This window comes from Corvus cornix, chromosome 2 (assembly GCF_000738735.6).
Source record: "Corvus cornix cornix isolate S_Up_H32 chromosome 2, ASM73873v5, whole genome shotgun sequence".
In the NCBI taxonomy this organism is placed as follows: domain Eukaryota; kingdom Metazoa; phylum Chordata; class Aves; order Passeriformes; family Corvidae; genus Corvus; species Corvus cornix.
Window position 1 is genome coordinate 49,001,443 of NC_046333.1, and position 20,760 is coordinate 49,022,202.

At 36.2% G+C, this 20,760-nt stretch overlaps 1 protein-coding gene across 14 annotated transcripts in view; it reads right to left on the reverse strand.

Annotated features, from left to right (window-relative positions):
• The window catches only part of HDAC9 (histone deacetylase 9), a 462,548-nt gene that overhangs the window by 50,990 nt on the left and 390,798 nt on the right, over positions 1-20,760 (reverse strand). For all 14 annotated transcript variants that reach the window (XM_039550208.1, XM_039550200.1, XM_039550207.1 and 11 more), the window contains one exon: positions 10,487-10,605. In XM_039550208.1, coding sequence (XP_039406142.1) covers positions 10,487-10,605 — 119 coding nt within the window. The remainder of the gene's footprint in view (positions 1-10,486; positions 10,606-20,760) is intronic.

Sequence of the window (20,760 nt, forward strand, 5' to 3'; positions counted from 1 at the left end):
TTCTTTTCAATTTAATTCTATAAGAATTCAGGAAGCATTTAAATAATGGTTTTCTCACATGAATATGCTTTTGAAGAGTTTTTAGCATGTTTTTGTACATAACATTTAGAATATCTGTCCCTGTAAACATTACTTGTTTTAGTAAATCTTAATCATGTTGGTGGAGTAGTCTCGATCATGAGGACTGCTCAAAGCGAGCAAAAGCTTGTGGGATTAGGATCTACATTCTTGCATTTCCAGAAATTTTATGGTAATTAGTTGGTGCAAGCAAGAACAATTTCCTTAAACACAGCCACCACCCCCACCCCACAAAACAACAAACAAAGGTAATAAAATGCTGAAAAAAATTTGGGATTTTTTTTGTGTGCCAGTGTTGGCAACTTGCATCTTTTTACTGCAGATTTCATAGTATTCAGTGTTTTTATATAAAGATATTATGATCAGGAGATTGCAATTGAATCTGAACGTTCCATTGATAAAAAAATGGCTGGGGGAAAAACTTAAAAGATGGAGGCAGGTGTTCTGGGAGCTCCACAATAAAAGAAATCTGAGTAGCATTTTACTGACTCTTAGAATATTTTTGAGGCCTGAAGCAGTGGGTTTTTAACTTCTAGAACTGGTAGTACTGATATGCTATTTCAACAATTAATCAAGGTGCAAGCATCCAGTGTGGTGATGTGACTTTTTGAAACTACCACCATGAATTTATGTTTTGAGTTTAATTCACATAGGTAAGCACAACAATTTCCCTTTACCCACAAGTAATTAACATGCCTTTTATAACATCTATTTCAATAACTTACATTCTTTGGGACAATAGTACCTTGAACATAACGTTTTAATGTTTATTTTATATGTTTGCTTGGGTAAAAAACTCCAACACAGCAGCAACTAAAACAATTGCTGGGATCAAAGCTAAAAATACCAAGAAAATCTCTTCAGATTAGTGAAGAATTGCTGGTACTGATACCAGTCAGACCTGAAGTGTACTTGATACCGGGATAGTGTGAAAAAGATGAGTTTGCAGACTGAAAAAACAGATGGCCCCTTATCACCCCATGGGGCTAAACACACAAGAGCAAACTTCAGAGACGCCTTACCTTTACCTTGTCTATCCCTATCAGGAGAGACTGTTATATTAAGGGTTATTGCCTCCCTAGCCCTCCCTGTGATCAGCTTTTGAAGTCCATGGCCAAGAGGCCAGTGTGAGAATATCACCTCAGATAAGAGGTGTTTGCTCTGTGAAATATTCAGGACAGGAATCCATGGAGCCCGTGATAGTTCAGCAGGGAACCACAAACTCCAGCTAATATGTTTTAATCCCCTGTTGGTTTGAGAACTACCCGCCATAAAAGCATAACTGGCTGTTTATTTGTGCAGGCAAGAGATAACATCTTAAAGTTACAGTCTGCCTTAAGTAGTGGGGATGTGAAGCCCGAAGAAATGAACCATCCAAGCTCATAATCAAAATTGTGTGTGCTCTCTTCTTCTCTTCCTAATGAGATGTAAACATTTTGGCTGCTGTCTCTTTTGAAAGATATTAATCAATCTATTGGTTAGAAATCACAAAGGATAGTCAGTCTTCAAATTACATGCCTTCTTTTATAGCATTTTGAAGCTGTGAACAATATGTTAAAAATTTTCCCATGGCGCAACCAAGTAAATACTTGTGGCACATTTCTATTTATTACAGAGAATGGTTAAATTCTAAGACATAAATCATGCTCTTCTACTAAAGACTACAAATTCCCAAAGACAAGACTAATTCCCAATGCAACGATGCTATAAAAGATCAGACATTTTGTTATGCAGAAATCCACATTTGGAGATGTCTTTCAACAATGTTCTCTCAGGACCCAATCCTGCAAAAGGCACAGGCAAGTTGCTGAACACTGTGTCAAGCTCCATTAGTTTCAAAATGGCCCTAAAACCTTATATTTAATTTGCTGTATTTAAATTGTAATCTGACATGATTAATACTGCCTAACCAAAAAAATACTTTGTTCTTTCCTTTCTTCTACCAAATGACAGCCTTTTTGTTTGAATGAGGAAAAATATTTCATAAGTTTAATTTAAAAACTGAGAGAAGGTACAACCAATTTTACCTTTTTTGCATCCCTCACATAAGTTATTGTCATTAGCCAATGTTACTACTGTAGCATGAAAGAAAAAATACCAAGAGGTATCTGAAGAGATAAGGGAAGATGACCAAAAAGGGAAAATAATTCTTAATGGTTTTGTAGATTCTCTTTTTTTTCTACTATAATCTATCCTTTGCCCTGTCCCCAGCAACTGTCCTAAATCAAGGAGTGGGCACCTGATGCATTCTGCAGATGGATTGACACTGTATATCTGAACATGCTATGCAGGTGGTTTTTCACTTGTACCAATTAGTTAACTAGCCAGCAGACAGATCTTCTCTTTGTGAGGCAGGAGTGGGAGTGGAAATGGAAATCTCTCCTGGCTCATTTGCAGAAAGAAAGGCCAAGTGAAAGTGGAAAAGCAGGTCAAAACAATGATTATTTACTAATATTTCTAATTCCACTCACTTTCTGCTTAGGTAGACCCTTTCTGGAAGATACACCAGTTAGCCAGACAGTATTGAAACGACTGGGCAGTAACAAAATAAGTACTAAGGTTTCTGAATCCTTCAGATGAGTTTTAAATATGTATCCAGCTAGACATGAGTGCCCCAAAGTCTGAAGACGAGGATTTCCCTAGCCTCAGTAAATGAGGTGAACTGTTCACTGTTTTCCCTTGGCTCAAGTCCATAGTCCAAGCCATTGACATTGAAAGCAGGTTCTTCAATCAAACATTAGAATTTTTCTGAATTTCTCCAAGCACTAATCCCTTTTTTAAGTGAAATAATAAAAAAGAAAAAAGGACTTCTCCTCTTATATCTTCAATTTGCCTTTTACTATTCTGTGTCCTAGAGAGGGCACTAATTTATACAGTGAATTCCAATCTCTCGTCCACAGGAGCCAACAGACTATTCTTCTTCAGAGAACAGGATTTCTGAAATTTTCTACATTTCATATTTATAAATGTATATATAGTGTTAAGGCAATAATGTACCAGATTTTGGAGTCACTGACAAACAAATCACTGATATTGATAAATTTTCAAGAGCAAATTTAAAGAGTAAAAATGCAGGAGTAAACAAACATAACCTGACTTAGGAGGCTGAGCAATCCAATGGCCATGTCCAAATCATAGGATATGATACAGCAATGATTGCTGTGGGCTACAAGGAAAAAGAAACCAAAATGCTTTACTTCTTCCAATGAATTCTGTGAAAATAATCATGTCTAAGAGTTGGTCACCATTTAATTTTTCATCTATTTTGATATCTTTCATATTGTACCAAACTACCACTTAATTAGTATTCAAGAAATTACCCTAGAGAAAACCCAAACTTTGCTTTCAGAAGTGAACAACTGGAAGCAAAGTCTTGATGCTACATTTTCTTGCTGCCAGTCACTGGGTATCATGTAGTTTCTAAGAGACAAAAGGGACAGAAAAAAAATTTCTGATACCAATGAGGACACTCCCCAGTGAAAAACTGTATCATTGATCATTGCCCCAACCCATCTCTAATGCTGTTAGCTCTGAGTCAAAAGCTGAAGATCCATCCTGCTGGATAATTACTTTATCACCTCAAGTACCACAAAGATAACCAAATAATGTCCAAAAAATCAAATATCTGAACTCAGAAGAATTCAGACAAGAAGGCAGTTGCGGCAACTGAAGTAATTCAACAGTTTACTGCTACCATAAGGTATCCTACTCAACCTCTTCCTTTCTCCACTGCACCTGGCACATATTGGTCCTTCCATAATCTGATTCAGCCTAAGCCCAACAGAAGTCTCTCCACTTTTTCGACTGTTTTCTGATGGGTTGATGAGTTAATGCTCCATGTGTTAACAGAGAGATTGACAAGATGCAGACCCAGCACAAGGTAAATAATGGACCACTCAGAATGGGAAGCGGTGTGCAACAACCCTTTTGTATGGCAAGGAGCTGCTTGGAGCAGCTCATGCCAGCTATGAAACTGCAGTCAAAGGCAGTCAGTGCCAGACTTATAAAGATCACAGCTTCTTGTAGTTGAGTCAAAAAGAATTTCATACTTGTGAAGAGATTAGACATGGCATCATAAAAGCCTGCAATGCTATTTTTAGAAGCTTGAACTGTGGTAAAACAGCTACCAAGTCAAAACTGCTATTCTCTTTAGTCCTGTCAATTTGCAAGGATTCGTTTTTCTGGCCTTCCTTTAACATATACTTTAACATTAGCCCCAGTAATCCCAACCAGTACTCTTTGTCGGAGTCTAGCGCCACAGAAGACTTTCAGACAATCCCAAGAAAGTGAAGTCCCTACCCAAAGACATTATAATGACTACCCCAAATGACTCACAGTCAGTCCAACATCCTGTCCAATAGAGAGTTACAGTATTATTTGGGGACTCCTTTGGAAACCAAGTACTTCCAGGAAAAAAACCCCAATGAACATATATAGCCTTTTTAGTACTTGAAATACTCAGAATAGTCACATAGAATGTTTTAGAAATACTGAAGCTGGCACATGGGAAACTTTTTCTCTGAAACATATCTGAAGTACCAGGCTTTGACCCTGAGCAGTTCTGCATTTGAATTCAGTGATATGTAGTTTCAGCATTAGCCTTTGGTCTGTTTCTAACCCATATAATATACACAAAACACAGTGGGAAATTGAAAAGAATTTCAATACAGTAGGACAGTTGTAAAGGCTCAAGAAAAAAATAGTCATTGAAGAGAAACTTTTGCATGAAGCCTCTGGTGTCTGAGTGTGCTATGGTATATCTAATTGTAAGGATGCCATCTATTTATAAGACTCCTTTAAAGCCTTCCAGGCATGGCTGGTACACCATGCTAGATCATTTGTTTCAGCAATCAGTCATCTCTTTATTAAAACTGTGCTCATTACTTCTGAATTTGGTTGGGCCGAGAGCTTTTTATAGCATTTTATGTTACATTCAGAGATCTTGTTATCAAAACTCCTTATTCCCAGTGGGAATTGGAACAGAAAAGTGAAGGGCAAAGCAACAAGAAACCAACAGGACAGGCCCCCGAGTTCAACCTGGTTGCTCTTATTTGTATTTTTCAAAGTATCACCTCCAGTCATGAGAAGAGATTCCTCACAGAAAAGCTGTTGACTACATGTAAGGCAGCAGACTTTTTAATGCATTAATTTCTACCATTTATGCTGACATATCCTTTGGAAATAACCTGGGCTTGTGAGAAGGGAAACTGCTAATAACTTTAGCACTTTTTTCATTGGTCCCACTTGAATGGAGTGTACTACAGCATTATGCAGCTTTTGCTAAGTTGAGAGAGTTATTGCAATTTTCTCAACAACATTAAAAGTTGCAAATCAGCTTAGATAGAGTCAGTTATACTCTAGGCACTGGATCAACTTTTCATTGCAAATTTGGCATAACAGAAGACAAATATTCCAACAGACAAAATATCATTTACTCTTTAAATGCCCACAGTGGTATCCTTTCCTACTGCTAACTGCTGATTTTATTTTGCGCTCTGGTGTCAAATAGCATCTTTGGAATAGGAGAGTAAAACAACAGGAAAACTCCAGTAAATCATCATAGCCCTTAACAAATGCAGTGCTTCAGGAAGTTGAGTACCTTGAAAAAAGTCTTCATTCTTGCTTGACACTTCTCTGTTTACTTTATTCTTTTTACTGAATGGTCACGATTTAATGAGCAATTATGTAGAATATTTACTTGAACAGTAAAGTGATCTCAGTGGCTTTAGTGCAAGCATTATTCTAAGGGCTGTTCTATAAAACAAAGAGAAAGTATTTCACCTCAGGATAACGTTACATGGAGATCTTCAGTCAGCATAGCTAATTTAAAAACAGTTCCCTTACAAGATCTAACAACTTGCAAATTTATGACCAGGTCTGACAGCTCCTCTTCAGACTTGCTCACTACATGAAATTCAAATAGTGTGATAATACTAGAAATTTTAGCAGATAATGTAAAAATTAACTGTAAAATAAAGGACAAAATGTATCAGTTCTATCTTCAGTAGTTCCATCTAAGGATCAGCAGGATAAGAGCAAGGAGCAGATTCATACTGTTTAGGCATCTCCTTACTATTCTAAATATAAAATTCCTTTATCCCCTTTATTTCTTCAACCATTATTTTTCTTATATTTTGTTGTCAATACAACTTTTATTACTCCAGTACAAAAAGTGAATTTGATAAAAATATGTTTTGATAATACATATTATATTGTCATGATATTTTGTGCTATCTTTTTGAAAAAAATAAATTTCTAGTAATAAAAAGAAACCATTGGACTAGTCTGGAACTGAGACATGTTTTCCTCTCACTTGATTATATTTTACAACAAAATCAAAGAACTTTTACAGCCCCTGATCTAAACAAAGAGATCCCAAAAACTTCAATAGTTACTCTGCATAAGAGTTGTGTATGAGAGTTCCAGATGCTGCACTCACCCACCTTCAGCTTATGTCTTGGGGAACCACTTAGCCAAGCAACAGGGAAAGAGCCATGCCAGTACTAAAGCTGGACCTGACATTACAAAACATATTCCTCTATTTCAGCTAAACTTGAATCATTACAGAAGGGGCACAGAAAGCAAAATCTGAGATAAGTTGCCTGAATACTCCTGACAGAATGTACCAGATACTAGAGAAACAACTCCTGAGCAAGACTTGGCACCTTTAACAGCAAGACCCTGGGCCAAGAGGACTAAAAGAGAAGTTTAACATGACATTTGCCTCACTTTCTTCTCTTTGCTTTTTGATGTTAAACTCCGTACACTTCCCATAGCATAATGCCACAGGCAAGGCAGTGTCTGTGAGCAAAGATAATATTTTTAGCAGACAAATGTTTTTGTTTGGAAAAACAAACTCCTTTTCTGCCATAAACCCTTTTTTGGGGGGAAGACCTTCTTCAGGGCAAAGTGATTGTGAATTCAAAAGTATACCTGTTTCTAATTATGCTAGGTGGCCTTTCATCAGTGTTGTCAATAAAGCTTGCCTTTCCTTACTAAGATATTAGGAATGTAGCTCGTACCAAAGGACTGAGAACTTCCCAGCAGCAACAAGTTCTGCCATATGCCACCAGTCATATCAAATCTTTGAAGCCCTTTTTGTTCTTAAAAGAATATAAAATCCATCACAAAGTTTATGCATGTGGGTTGAGTACATATTTCAAGATGTGTATGTGTACGTAGGTATATTATACAAATACCTTTCGAAATCATAGCACTTCATTAAAAGAGAAGATTGGCACAAAGAGCCAACATAAAGAAAAATGTGCCTGTGAAATCCTCAAAGTTGGAGTTGAAACAAATGTTTTAGTTAATGTTCATTCTCAATTCTACATCGCACCAAACAAATCTGTTTTGTAGACAGGTAAAACTTAGTTAAATATTGCTTATCTTAGCAAAAACTAATCAACAGATGAGGACAAATTGGAAAGCCATTTTGAAAAAATAGGGAAAGTGATTTGAAAAGTGCAATAAGACAGGAAAGACTCAAACTTTCCTTCCAATATTTTTTAAACACAATCTCTTTTTTTTCAATGGAAAAAAGACCATTAGTGATTACATTACTTAATACAACTAGAGATAAATTACAAAGTAAGATACCTCCAAGCTCTGCTATCATCACTGATCTCAGTTGGCCAGATTCCACTCTATAGCCTTCCAGAGGAGCTGAGAGTCACCTCACTGTGAGAAACCCTCACATGCACAACAGACTCCCAGATTTAAAATCAGCTGCTAATAGATATAGATGTATATATGATTATTTTGTTGCTGACATGTTTGTTTACTAATCAGAAATGGCAACTCCTCAGTAAATAAGATTGTCATTCTGTATGACAATACAGAAAAAAATTAAAATTCTGGGTTAAAGCAGATTACAATTTACATTTCTCAAACTGTGCAGATTTAGTAGACCATTTTTTGCTGAATGTAATTGCCTGCTATATGGTTACTCCAAGACTGTAATTAGTCCAATCTGCTATCTTCATCCAGTGGTTTTTACTTTATAACTTGGGATGGCTGATTGGTTAATACATTTTAACTTTCCCCTTAGACTGTACTCTGAGGGAAAGACATAAACAATTAATTATCAAGCATCTAGTGGCTTCCAAATTCTCCTTAACAGCAAGGTTAGTAGCTAAGGATCCATCTTCTCTCCTTTGATGTCACTCTCTCCCTAATTTGAAGAGCTTGTATGAAATCACAGAAATCAGAAAATCCAATGTATTATGTGTACACAAAGTGCTAAAGATTTATAAAGGAAGAATATTTACATGTTCAACTTTACTTGTTGGGGGTATAATTTCTAATTTTTACAAACCCATTTTATTAAAACTTAGCATGAATATCTATTTTTAGTCTCTAATATGAAAGTTTCTCTTTGGACTTTATTTTTTTTTAATAGACTGTTCATTTTCCTACATACCACATATAGTATGTTATGTTCTAAAATAGTATGGTGGAATGCGGAGAATTTTGTTTTGGGGAAATAATAAATTCCTTTGGCTCAGTAAAAAAGGCTTTATTCATCCCTCAGGTGCATGATCATTATCTGGGTCTATCTTGGCTTTTCTCTTAATTTAAACAAGAGCCACCTACTGTAAATCATCTTTTTTTGCTTACAGATGTGCAGAAGTAGATGTGTAGCCTCTTATATAAAAAATGTATTAAGATTTCTAAAAAAAAGTTATGGACAGTTAATTAATTAACTCATGAATGAAAAGTAACACTAATTCTAATGTCAGACAGTTTTTATTTGCTGCTATTTCTAGTTAAGTTGTTGAAGTTGCTATGCCAAAATATTACATATGCCAAAGCGTCTTGCATTGTTAAGGGACATGTAGAATACCTTCTCAACAGCTAAATACAGATAGTTATACAATGTTTCTCAACAAAATGCCTAATTAAGTACCAGTTGAAAGTTCACCTCCCTCCCACACAAGCTCATAGAATGGTGCCACTGACCAGGAACCACACATGGAAAAAACCAGCAAGTAAATCTCTCACCTCCTCCTGCAAAACGTTTTACTAAAAATCATAATACACAGGGAAATGATACTCAAACAAGCAGACAGCCTGCTCTGTTTCTTTCCTCTCCAGTGTAACCACTGCATTAAGCCGAAAATCTTGCTAAAACTCAGTATGTCTTATTTGCAGCCAGAGGGATACTGCATTTCCAGTCCATTTGTGCATTAGCACCTGTGTAAGTGTCTTTGGGTAGACTCTTGCACTGCTCTCTGCATTCTCCCTTTCCACAGCACACCACTATGGACAGTCACTCTGTTTCTCCAGTGTTGTCCTTGGTATTCAGGGGAGCCTGTTCAGCATGCGGTGAAAATTAAAACAAAAATATGCATATCTGCCCTGAACCTCCTGAGGCAAACAACAACTTTGGTCTGTTGATCTGTAACCAAAGTCAGAGGGCAGAAGGACAAAATCCTCTGAACTAGAGTCCATTTGTGCAGTGTTTTAAATGCCACTAGGTCTCATTGACTTCTCCAGACTTTTCCCAAGGCATTTGCCATTAGCAGCAGAGATCCATAATTAATAACTGATGAAGTGATATTATATACTGAATATACTGAATAAAAGTAGATCTACTGAAGAAAATTATTCAGAGCATTGCATTAGGAAACCATTTTGTGTTGTCCCATGGAAAGCAACTGATATACAGCAATGTTACAATGCACATTACTGTGCAGAGAGTTACTACATCACCCAGCCTTGCTTAACATCCCAGGCTCAGAATCAGTTTGGCCGCAATATCTTGTAAGAGGTAGTGATTTTGGAGTGCTACATATGAGATATGTCAGAGAGACCTGTCTTTCAGAAAGTATTAAATCTCTGCCATATAAGCACACATTTTGAAAGACTGAAATGGACATCCATATATTGAGACCCAACAGAATAGTCTTTAAGAAAAATTTGGCCTTCATAAACACTGATGTAATTCAGGATTAATGCCATGGAGCTGAAAAGATTGCAATAACAAAAGAGCAATATGAGATTGGATTTAGGCTTCCAAAGTCTAAAAGCTCCAATATATATTTAAAGAGAAGTAACTTACTCCAGCATTTGGAAAACGGGGCCTATTGAAAAGCATGAAACCTCTAAAATGTTATTTGAATGCCAGAAAAGTAATACTTGAAAAAGTCAAGACAAAAATGCCAAGAGGAACAGAAAGGAGTGAGCCAGAAACTCTAACATGTTCATTTCCACCCTGTCCATGAGTTGGGCAAGTGCTGCAGCTCTCCAGCCTTCTCTGGGTATTAACTGCTGGACAGTCCCTGCCCTGAGTGACACAGCTGTCATCTCACAAAACAGAAACATAGATGGGAACTGGACTTACATAATAAGGCTTCTAACTAGAAAAAATACCAACTCAGAAAGGTGTGTCAATGGCAATACCTACATTTAGCTGTGACTTTGTACCCGCCCAGCGGAGGGTCGTGGCCTTCCACAGCATCGAATCCTGCTGACACCAGGACAATTTCTGGATCAAACTCGTTGGCAGCTGGCATAATCACAGTCCTGTAGAATGAAAAAAACCCCAATGTGATAAAATCAAAAGAACTTCCATCTTCATGATATAAATTGTCACAATCAGAAAAAACCACAACACAATATATTTTATTTTAGTTAAATCAGCCTCCATGGTAGCTGTTCAAGTCCAAGGCTTCAATCAATTTCTTTCTATAATCACTCTTTTTTCTTGTCTATGACTGAGAAAGAAAAGGCAGGTACATGTGAAAGCCTCTAATATTACTTACACATCTGTGTCTGTTTTATCCTGCTGCCTATAAAAAGCTGCCTCTTCCAGGGAAGTGACTAATGGTTTACAGAGAACTCTCAAAGCCTGACTGGAAACCCGGACTGCTCCAGTTAGTGCGAACTTGGTGTAAATTTGAACTATAAATTTCTTTTGGGAAAATGTTTGCTTTCCAAACTTTTTTTTTTTTACTTCTTAACATTTTTAAATGTTTGTCGAGGTGGGGGGTGACTCTAGCAAAGGAAAAACATGAAATTCCCTTAATCAAATCCAGACTATGTTGTCAAGCCTTTCCAAGGTCAAGCATAACAGGAATGTGACAACCACAAACTAGTGACAGCAACCCCTGCTGGTGTCAGGAAGATAATTCAGCCCTTTACAGTCACAGATATTCCACTTTTTAACCCCTTCCTTGACAAACTTGTGTGGATATTTTATTGCCTTGATTTTGCCCTTCTCCAATCTCAAAGCATGAAAGATGCATTGAAGGAGAAGACTAGCCCCTGTATTCTGCACTTGCAGGTGTGTTCTTTCAGGCTGACTCCAAAGGGAAGGCGTAAGGATGGCTTTTGCACTGGTTTGACAAACACTGAGCTGTGCTAAACCAGGGGGACATCGCTAACATTAAAAGGCAAATACACATATGAATGTTCCATCACAGATAAAGTAAATCAAGAAAATCCCAATTGGTCTACACTGGTCATAATGCAAAGATTAATTTTGTGCATGTGTAATGGTATTTGTTTTAGTTCAATGTTTATTAATTTATTTTATAAACACCTTAGTCCAAAGAAATCAAATTTTCTTGAAAGGTTTAGGTTTTATGTGGAAAAAAAAAGACACATTAATGATATTAACAATTCTCTAGGTTTTTCTTCAGTTTAGTTTTTGATCTTTTCATTTATAAACTTTCTTTTGTTTTTTTTTTCCTAAAAGGCAATTTTAATATTAGGAAAATATTCCTTTTACTTATGCAAACACTATTCAGATGAAGCAAAAAGTCTTTGTCAGGGCATACAGCATTTCAATGAATACAGTTTTACATTTATTAAAAAAGTATAGAGGCTGCTTAAAATTTTTTTGATGATTTTGCTGAAACTGCACCACAAATATCTGCAGGCAAAGTGATATAAGTTGAGAAATATTCCTTTTTTTAAATGTCATTAGTAGGCCTCTGCTGAAATATGGATTCCACTATTGAGCACTGCACTTCAAGAAGGACCTAGACCAACTGGAGAAATCAAAGGCAAAGAAAAAACTTCTAAAAAACATAACTTAAGTGGATGAATAATATAGGTGTAATTATTTGATTTGCATGACATGGGAGCATACATGATAAAAGTCCACAAATACATAAGTTGTTGCAAGAGGAAAGAAATAACCTGTTCTTTACCCTGCGGACAGGACCTGAAGCAGCTGCAGCAGGAAACCTGTAGTTCAGACACTGGAACAAGCTTTTAAGTAGTAAAAATAAATAATAATATAAATAAATTTTAAAAGAAAATTGGAGACTGTCTATGTCTTGGAGTTTTTTATAATAGGTAAAACCACCAAAATATCCACCAAGCTTGCTACAGGTTTGACTTGACACGGTTTGGAGGCAGGAGGTCAATTACTTCTCCTCTAGGTATTTTTTCCTGTTGTTCCACGATGTAAAACTCTCTAACACACAAAGTACACATATGAATATTTACATTAGACACTACAGTGACTGAACTTTTGCAAGCTAATCTCCACAAAGTTAGGGAACAATATCAGGAATAAAGGTCTCCTATGCAACTACATCTTATCTTATGTACATACCTTCTGATACTCTAATTACAAATTCATTGTCTGAAGCAACACATACTTCCCAAACTTCCCCACGTCTGCAACACATATGGCATGGATCCTGATTACTGATGAGGACTGTGGCTGATGCACAATCTTCATCTGTCCCCATAGCACCATACATCTTATACACTGAAAGAAGGAGGGATCCTGTGAAGAACCCTCCCTATCTGCAGCCACTTGAGCTTTTACCCTCCTCCTCTCTGTTCACATTTCCTCAAATTCAAGTCAGGCTCTGCTTTTTATTTCTTCATGTCAAACAAAGTGGCAACACCACAGAGTACAGCACAGACTAAGCTCAAGAGTCAGAGAATGGAGTGTGTTCAGTGCAGAGAGAAGCTCTGGAAACTCAAGTTGCTAAGAAGTAACAAGCCTAACCAGCCTAACACACAAAGAAATTTTTGAGCATCTTATAATTTGGAACATTGGGAAAATCTACCACTTTTACCACATTTCAAGACCTTGCTCTAAAGCGTAAAGATGTCAGCACATTTTTTAATAACTTGGGCAAAACAATGCATTCGACCCTTAATCTCATTCACAGAAGGAGCAAAAATTGTTTAGACACAGTTTATTCAAAATTTTTGGCAAATAAGTATGTCTGACATTAAAACTGCCAGGCATACTGAGTTGGAATAGGCAAATTATTAAATACTGAAAGCAAGGTCTTTCGACAAAAAGAACCAGGAATAGGTATTAACACCAGCTTTAAGAGTGCTGAACAGGAAATAGTAGCACATTCATAAATCTCTACAGAAATGATATATAGGAATCTCAGCTAAAGAAAGGAGAACGCTGTAATGCTAATAACCGGAGGTGGCATTTAGAGCTCAGTGTTCTGTTACTGCTTTCAGTTTTACCTGAATTCACATTACCAAAATAACAGCTAAGAGGGTTTTTCTGAAAGGAAGGATTTTTCCTTTTAAAAATGTACACAGTGTCTGTTGCATTTCGCCAGAAGAATAACATCCTACTTTTGCTATGATACTGTCTCACAAACTAAGATAGAACTCTGCTGCTGCTACTCGTAGACGGTGTATCAGAAGAGCTAACCTGTATGGCCTGGGTTGTTAATTTCTTTTTCATCCTCCATAATATTGAGGGAAGTGGAATGTCAGAGCTCATCCGTCTTATACTGTTCTCAATTTAATACTGAAGAACTTCTAAGGATTTTTCTTTTTGAAAGATATCAAGGAAAAATAGCAAAAAAAATAATGTGTTTACTGGGATAGCAAGCTTGACTCTTTTCTTAAAGTTCTCAGAGTTTCCGTGGTCCTTGTTACAGCAGTCAAGACTACTATATGGTCTTTCAAAAAGATGACAGCCACAAGCCTCAGAGACCATATAGACCTTTGGCTCCTAAATCTCTAATCCAGTATTCTGCATTAATCTACAGGCATTTAGGTGGTTACTCTTTTGAATAAATGCTATGAGATCTCTGCTCAGAAAAGAGCAGCTTAATGTCTGGAAAACATCATAGCATTTTGGCTTGGAGTTTATGTAGGTAGGACATCTCTAATGTTTGTCTAGCCTTGGCAGTAACTGCTTTGTGGCACAAAACACCCACAACAATTCTTTCACAAAAATGATGGGTACTTTCCTATCTTATGAGTTCTATAAGGAATGACATACACACACATTTTTAAATATAGTCTCAATTTCACCATGACATACATAAAACCTTTTGTCATTTGTCACCCCTCAGGCTTTAGCACCTTCATATGAATATCTGTCTTTAGAAAAATCACAGAATCATAGAACCATAGAATAGTTTGGGTTGGAAGGGACCTTTAAAGATCATCTAGTCCACTTCTCCTGTCATAGGCAGGGACAACAAATGTTTTGAGGTTGGCAGTTGTAAAGACAGCCTACACAAAGCAACATGAAGATCACTTCTGCCTTGTAAACAATCTTTTCCTACTTCAGGATGGTTGGACAGGCAATGACAGCTCCTGATCCTTCACTATCTCTTGGGAGCAGAGAATCATCAGACCCTGTATCTTGCACCTCTTCTATCTCATCTACACTCTGGAGGGCACAGCAAGGTGTAAAAAGGAGAAATCATCCACTGACTACCTCCTCAGGAGCTCCCATAACCATGTCACTTCCCTTCTCAGCTGCCTAAGAAGAGAATCCTATGAATCATAACAGAAAACAGGGTGGGTTGTTTTCTTTTTGAAGCACTGGTCATACACTAATACATATTCATGTTAACCTTCCCAGATTCCTCAGACCAGCCCTATGCTCAGAAGTCAAGCTGCAGCTGGCAGGATTTGTTACGGTGCGAAGGGTCAAAACTCTGCTCACCAGAAATCCTGCAAGGGTGCACCGGCAGCCTGCATTCAGACCCTGCTAGGAACACTGATTATCTTACACCCAGCAGGAGTAAGAAATATGATTTGGCTTCTGGCCACGGGTCACCAGACAGGTACAGACTGGGGACTGGCAGGCCATCACTTCTGTTTGAAGCCAGTCAGGCTCCAGAGCTTATCTGCAAACCAAAGTTAATGCTAGGATCCTTCTCTGACAAAATAAGCAGCTTTTGTCGGAAAAGAAATAGATTTTATTCTTCCACTATGACTCACATTCTCCTCCACTTCCTTCTCCAAAGAAAATAAAACACATAAAAGTGATATTTATTTTCTGTGATCTTGAATCATATAGAAGCATAAACATTTGATATACCATATTCACCTAATGATGACAGCAGAGTTACAGGGGCATCTTGCCTGGCTGACTATTTCTTTCTTTTCTCATTCATTTTCATTAATAAACATGTCAAAACTTGAAAGCTTGAGCAGCTGCACCGCAGAAGTTATTTATCCACGATAAACCTTGCAGTTACAGTGGAACTGTGTCTTCCAGACCAACGTAATGCAGATTCCTCTTTCAGTGTAACGGTACTGGGAACAGAGCATGTATCTGGGAAGCTGAAAAGATTTCTTTTTGTCCAACTAAGGAGATTTCCCCAAAGAATTAATATGTTCCATTTGGGTATGCTGCTGTCCACAGAGAAGCCAAGGGATGGCTTCCAGTTGGGTGTAGTTCTAGAGAAAACATCAGGCATGTGATCCTCCCCTCCCCACCAATCTGAACATCAGATGCAAGACATTAAAGCGATTCTACCAAGGGACTCTGTTCCTTTTATTCTTCCATTCTATTTTTGTACATTCAAAGCACATGGCTAGGATGCTACCAAACATTTGTTCTCCCAGAAGAGATTGCAGAGAAGTACCCAACGCAGAAATGACTCTCCAAGCACCACCACACAGAGCTGGAAATCTCCAAAGAAAGCTAAACTTATGCAAATAGCTACAATTCTTTTGCTGTGTTGGCAATTTAAAAAGGAAACAAGTAGGAATACCAGCCCAAGACAATAATTAATGCAACTGAGAAAAGTAATCCATGCTGTTCTAAAACTGTAGATTGGAATGGCTTAGTCACATAAATTATTTGCTCTTTCCCTGAAATCCTCCAGTGTTTTGATCCAATGATCTCGAAGTACTTTGAGAACACTGAAAAATGGAAAGGCTCATATCTTCAGCTGGTATAAATCAGTATAGCTGTTTCTGATTCCATAGTCCCCATAAAGCAGGCATTTCTTTACCCACTTCACAGATGAATCAACTAAAAGCTGGTAAAAGACTTGAATAAATTACCCAGTTGACTCGTGAAAAACCTTTAGAGAAAATGCAGAAGAGTCTAAATTCCATAACTTCAACAAGTAGGAAAAAAACCCAAACAAACTACAAAAGCACTATTATTTCTTCAGTTATACCAGACTTGTATTTTGCAAGAATATAGATATATACAATGCATTAATAATATTATAGTGGGGATTTAACCACCAAAGGGAGACCCAGGCTGTTGTTGGAAAGAATGTGGGTCTGCCTACAGTTTCTCAGTTTCACATCCTGCAAATAAAATACTGTACCAAACAATCTCTGTGTTGTCCTACCTTAAAATTACACAAGTTAAAGTAAGTTGTTGAATGTTCCCTGATAAGAACAGATCAGAAAGCATGTGGAACTTACAGTATCTATTATTTTTATGTGTTGTTTGCACATATGTTTTAATGTAACACAGTATCAAGTAATGTCTATTCTCACAGAAAGCTACATAGAATTTCTGTACAACTCTCAGATAATACTTTTTTCTGCATCAATTGATTTCATAATAGTGTCTCAGACTAATATTTTGGTTTACTTTCACGACATTTCTTTGTGCCAGTTCTGCTGTCAGCCCAAGTTCATCCAGGCCAAACTTGAGAACATTCCCCCCAAAACTCCTTGATGACTGTCATCTGACCATCAGTTTTGTCCTGGATTTATCCTCCAAGGCATACCTAAATTCTGCCAATTTTGTCTGCATTAGTTTCTAAGACATATATTTTATAGAAGTTTTATCTTTTATTTTCATATATTTTCTTTTATCCTTATAGATTTTCTTTTTATATCTTTTTAGTAATTGTATTTCTTCTCTTTTTGTTAAGCACAGTCAATATTCCTGTCCTTACTTTTATTTTATAGTTACCTTACTTACTTTTTGGAGATAAAAAATATATTTTTCTTTATTTCTTCAAGGGGCAAAAGGTACCATATCAATAGAAAGTCCTCAGTACTGCAAATCATGGTCATGTCACCGGGATTTGCACATGGTCTTGAACTTAATCACATGCTAAAATGTTTAAAGGGTCAAAGTCTTCCATGGATGCAGCCATGTAAAAACCATTTATAAAGCTAGCAATTTTAAGTATTATAATTGTAGAAGTATCTAAGTACCACTGAAAGAAGTTTCAGAAGCACCAACAGTTTTCTTTCTTTCTTCCTCTTTCTTTCTCTTCCTTTCTTTTTTCTCTTTCTTTCTTTCTTTTTCTTTCTTTCTTTCTTTCTTTCTTTCTTTCTCTTTCTTTCTTTCTTTCTTTCTTTCTCTTTCTTTCTTTCTTTCTTTCTTTCTTTCTTTTTTCTTTCTTTCTTTCTTTTTTCTCTTTCTTTCTCTTTCTTTCTTTCTTTTTTCTCTTTCTTTCTCTTTCTTTCTTTCTTTTTTCTTTCTTTTCTTTCTTTCTTTTTCTTTCTTTCTTTCTTTCTTTCTTTTTCTTTTCTTTCTTTCTTTCTTCCTTCCTTTCTTTCTTTCTTTCCTTTCTTTCCTGCTTGCTTGCTTGCTTGCTTGCTTTTAAAGACATTTTAAGAGCCTAAGGCCATTATTTGTGGGTTCCTTTTTAAATGAATAATTATTTTGGCATCCATCATGTAAGTTTCCTGAATTCTATTACAGCTGGAACTGTAAGATCTTAAGCAGTCAAAAAGCATATGAAATATTGTCTAAAATATCTGCTCATCCTTCTATTTTTATTATTGAGAAAGGTGGTTTCAATGTAATTATAAGGACTCCTCAACATTTGATCTATAATATGCCTCAGTCAGTCTCTGAACTAGCATAAAAAGAACCAAAGTAAAGAAAAGTTAACAACCAGGAAAACTATGAGAAGAAGTATTACTTTGTGTTTTCCAGAATTCACTTAAAATTTAATAGCATAGTCAATTAAAATTATCCAACTTCTTGTAAAACAGACAAAAGCATATACACATGTACTATGCACATTCATGTCCATATTCAAAACTCAGTAAAAATCAAAGTTCAGTGGTAATAGGTAAAGGGATTGGCTAAAGATTATGGTAAATAAGCTTGTTGAAAAATCATGGGTATAAACATCTCTCAAATGAGTACAGGTTTAAAGAGGTTACCTTAAAAGGCAAGTTTGCAAATATAAAGGGAAAGTATGCAAATATAAAGCCTTCTATGGAAATATAGGCCAAGTTAATACCTGCAATAGCAGGATACAGAACACTTTCATGCTGAAAAGCAGAGTTAGAAAATCTGCATTTTCTATTAAATATTCCTCTGTCTTCTTAGACTCTTGTAAAAGCACTTACATGATGAAAAAAAATAATTGTTTTTCTACCTTTTAGTTATTTCTAAGATCTCAAGTAAAACTGGTTGGTAACATGCCATTCTTGTGAACAATTTATTTACTAAATTCCAGTTGTTAGCTAAAGGATTGATGTGGCTTCCAAGAGCTGCACAATCGAAGATGATATATGAGAAGGAGGAAGCCGAGGTTTAATTTGCAAAGGTAGAGTTTAAAATAAAACACAGAATAACTTAAAATAGTATCTCCAACACTGAGAAAGCAAAATGCTATAAATATGGAATCCCACCATTTTAAGCCAATTATTTTTCTATCAAAGCCATTGTAACTTGTATGGGAAATGGTACTGGCGTATGCATTCACACTGCCAAATTTTACCATCAAGTATCGTTTAAGATATCATTTTTGCTTTCATGGTGTAACATGTTTCTACCAGAAAAATCAATTGAGTGCTCATTACTCTATTTTATGGAAGAAAAAAAACCTAAATCATTAGAAGATTCTTTGTGATAAATATAATAATCACATTTGGGGGTACTTTTTCTGTTTTAAAATTTGTATAATTGTTTAGAAAACATATTACATTCCTATCAAGGCTGAATATACTACAGTATCTCCTATAACAAAGTAATTATCAGTTTTGCCTTTCTACTAAGTAATTTCTTTCAGCAGTATTTTATTATAAAAGACTTGGCCTAAAATGTTAACGTAATATACTACTAAAAGACTTCACTCCTCCCAGTAACCTTATTATATAGTAGTAAGATTGCTCATAAGAAAACAAAAGTAAGTGCTATAGTATCAGAAATACAGAGATAAAAATTTGCCTCAATGTGTCGCATTCATAGAACTCACAAAATCAATGGTAACATGACATAGTCTCCAAGGAATTTCTTGCATCTACAAAAAAGCACATTGAGTATATTCTACATTTCAGTGTATTTTATGGTACTTGAAATTTTCAAAATTACTTAGCCCTCTAAGAATAGCATTAGAAAGGAAAGCCTTGTACCTATTTTACTGACATTCCACAGGAATAGTGGAAATGGGGAAAAGAAGGAAATACTGGCGTTTTGAATAAATTAAAAGAAGAGGGCTCTAGAGAATGAGTTTGTCTCTAGGTCCAAAATCTACACTCCTTGTTTATGAAAAAAACCTTTAGAAAAGCTTTTCAGATTACACAGCAGGACATACAGCAGGAATGAATAAAATACGCTACCTAATGTTTAATTTATTGATTATACAACAGCTTAGTTTGCAATGTCAACAATCTGCTTATGTTGCCACAAATGAATATGCAAGAAGTGTAAAGTAGTTTTCAGTTCTTAAACAGTGAGATGTGGGGAAGAAGGGAAGGTAAATCTGATTTTAAAATGCCCAGAGAGATGAATTGGAGTGGTTGTCTTTTTCATGGGAGCAATAGGTTGAGTGGGCAAAAGACCCAGAGATAGCTTGGAAAAAGCACTTTTGCCACTAAATTTGCTACATTTCTGAAAAGTGCATTTTGCCCGGAAGGGGATTTTTTTTTCCTTTTAAATTAAAAGAAAAAAACATTTTCTAGAAATCCAATTATTTATCAAGGTCATAGTCATTTGCAAAACCATAATTTTCCACATGCTGTATTCATCAGCATGGTTGTAAATACAAAGTACATGAACTTGTCTTTTTTCTCAGAGGTCTTTACATATTTTCTCTTACAGATGCTTTCTTGCTCTGTCTTATATTTTCTTTCATATACTCATAACTACTTTTAAGGGTATTTTCTCTCTGGTTTTCTGGCTTATCATTAAACAGATATTTCACAATTTTCTGGATAGAAACTGTCGTTTTAGTCTATATTGTCACTTTTCCTTTGAAGTCATGTTATTCAGAAAATTGCTCATATGACTAATATTTTTCTGATGGTCCAAATGGGATATGCCAACATATGTCATTTCCTCCTGCTTTTTGTTGAAGAGCAAGATACACTGGTGGACAAGGAACATATAGACATTTTCTTACACCCACAGCAAATTAACCAGAAGGAAGTGCCTCTGATCTTAATTGATGCTACAAGGCAGCAAGCAACAGCATCCAACACTTCAGTATTAGTAAACATGGGCATGTTTGTCTGCTTCATGCTTGGCAGAGCCTTGTCATTGGAGCTGGGGCCACTTTG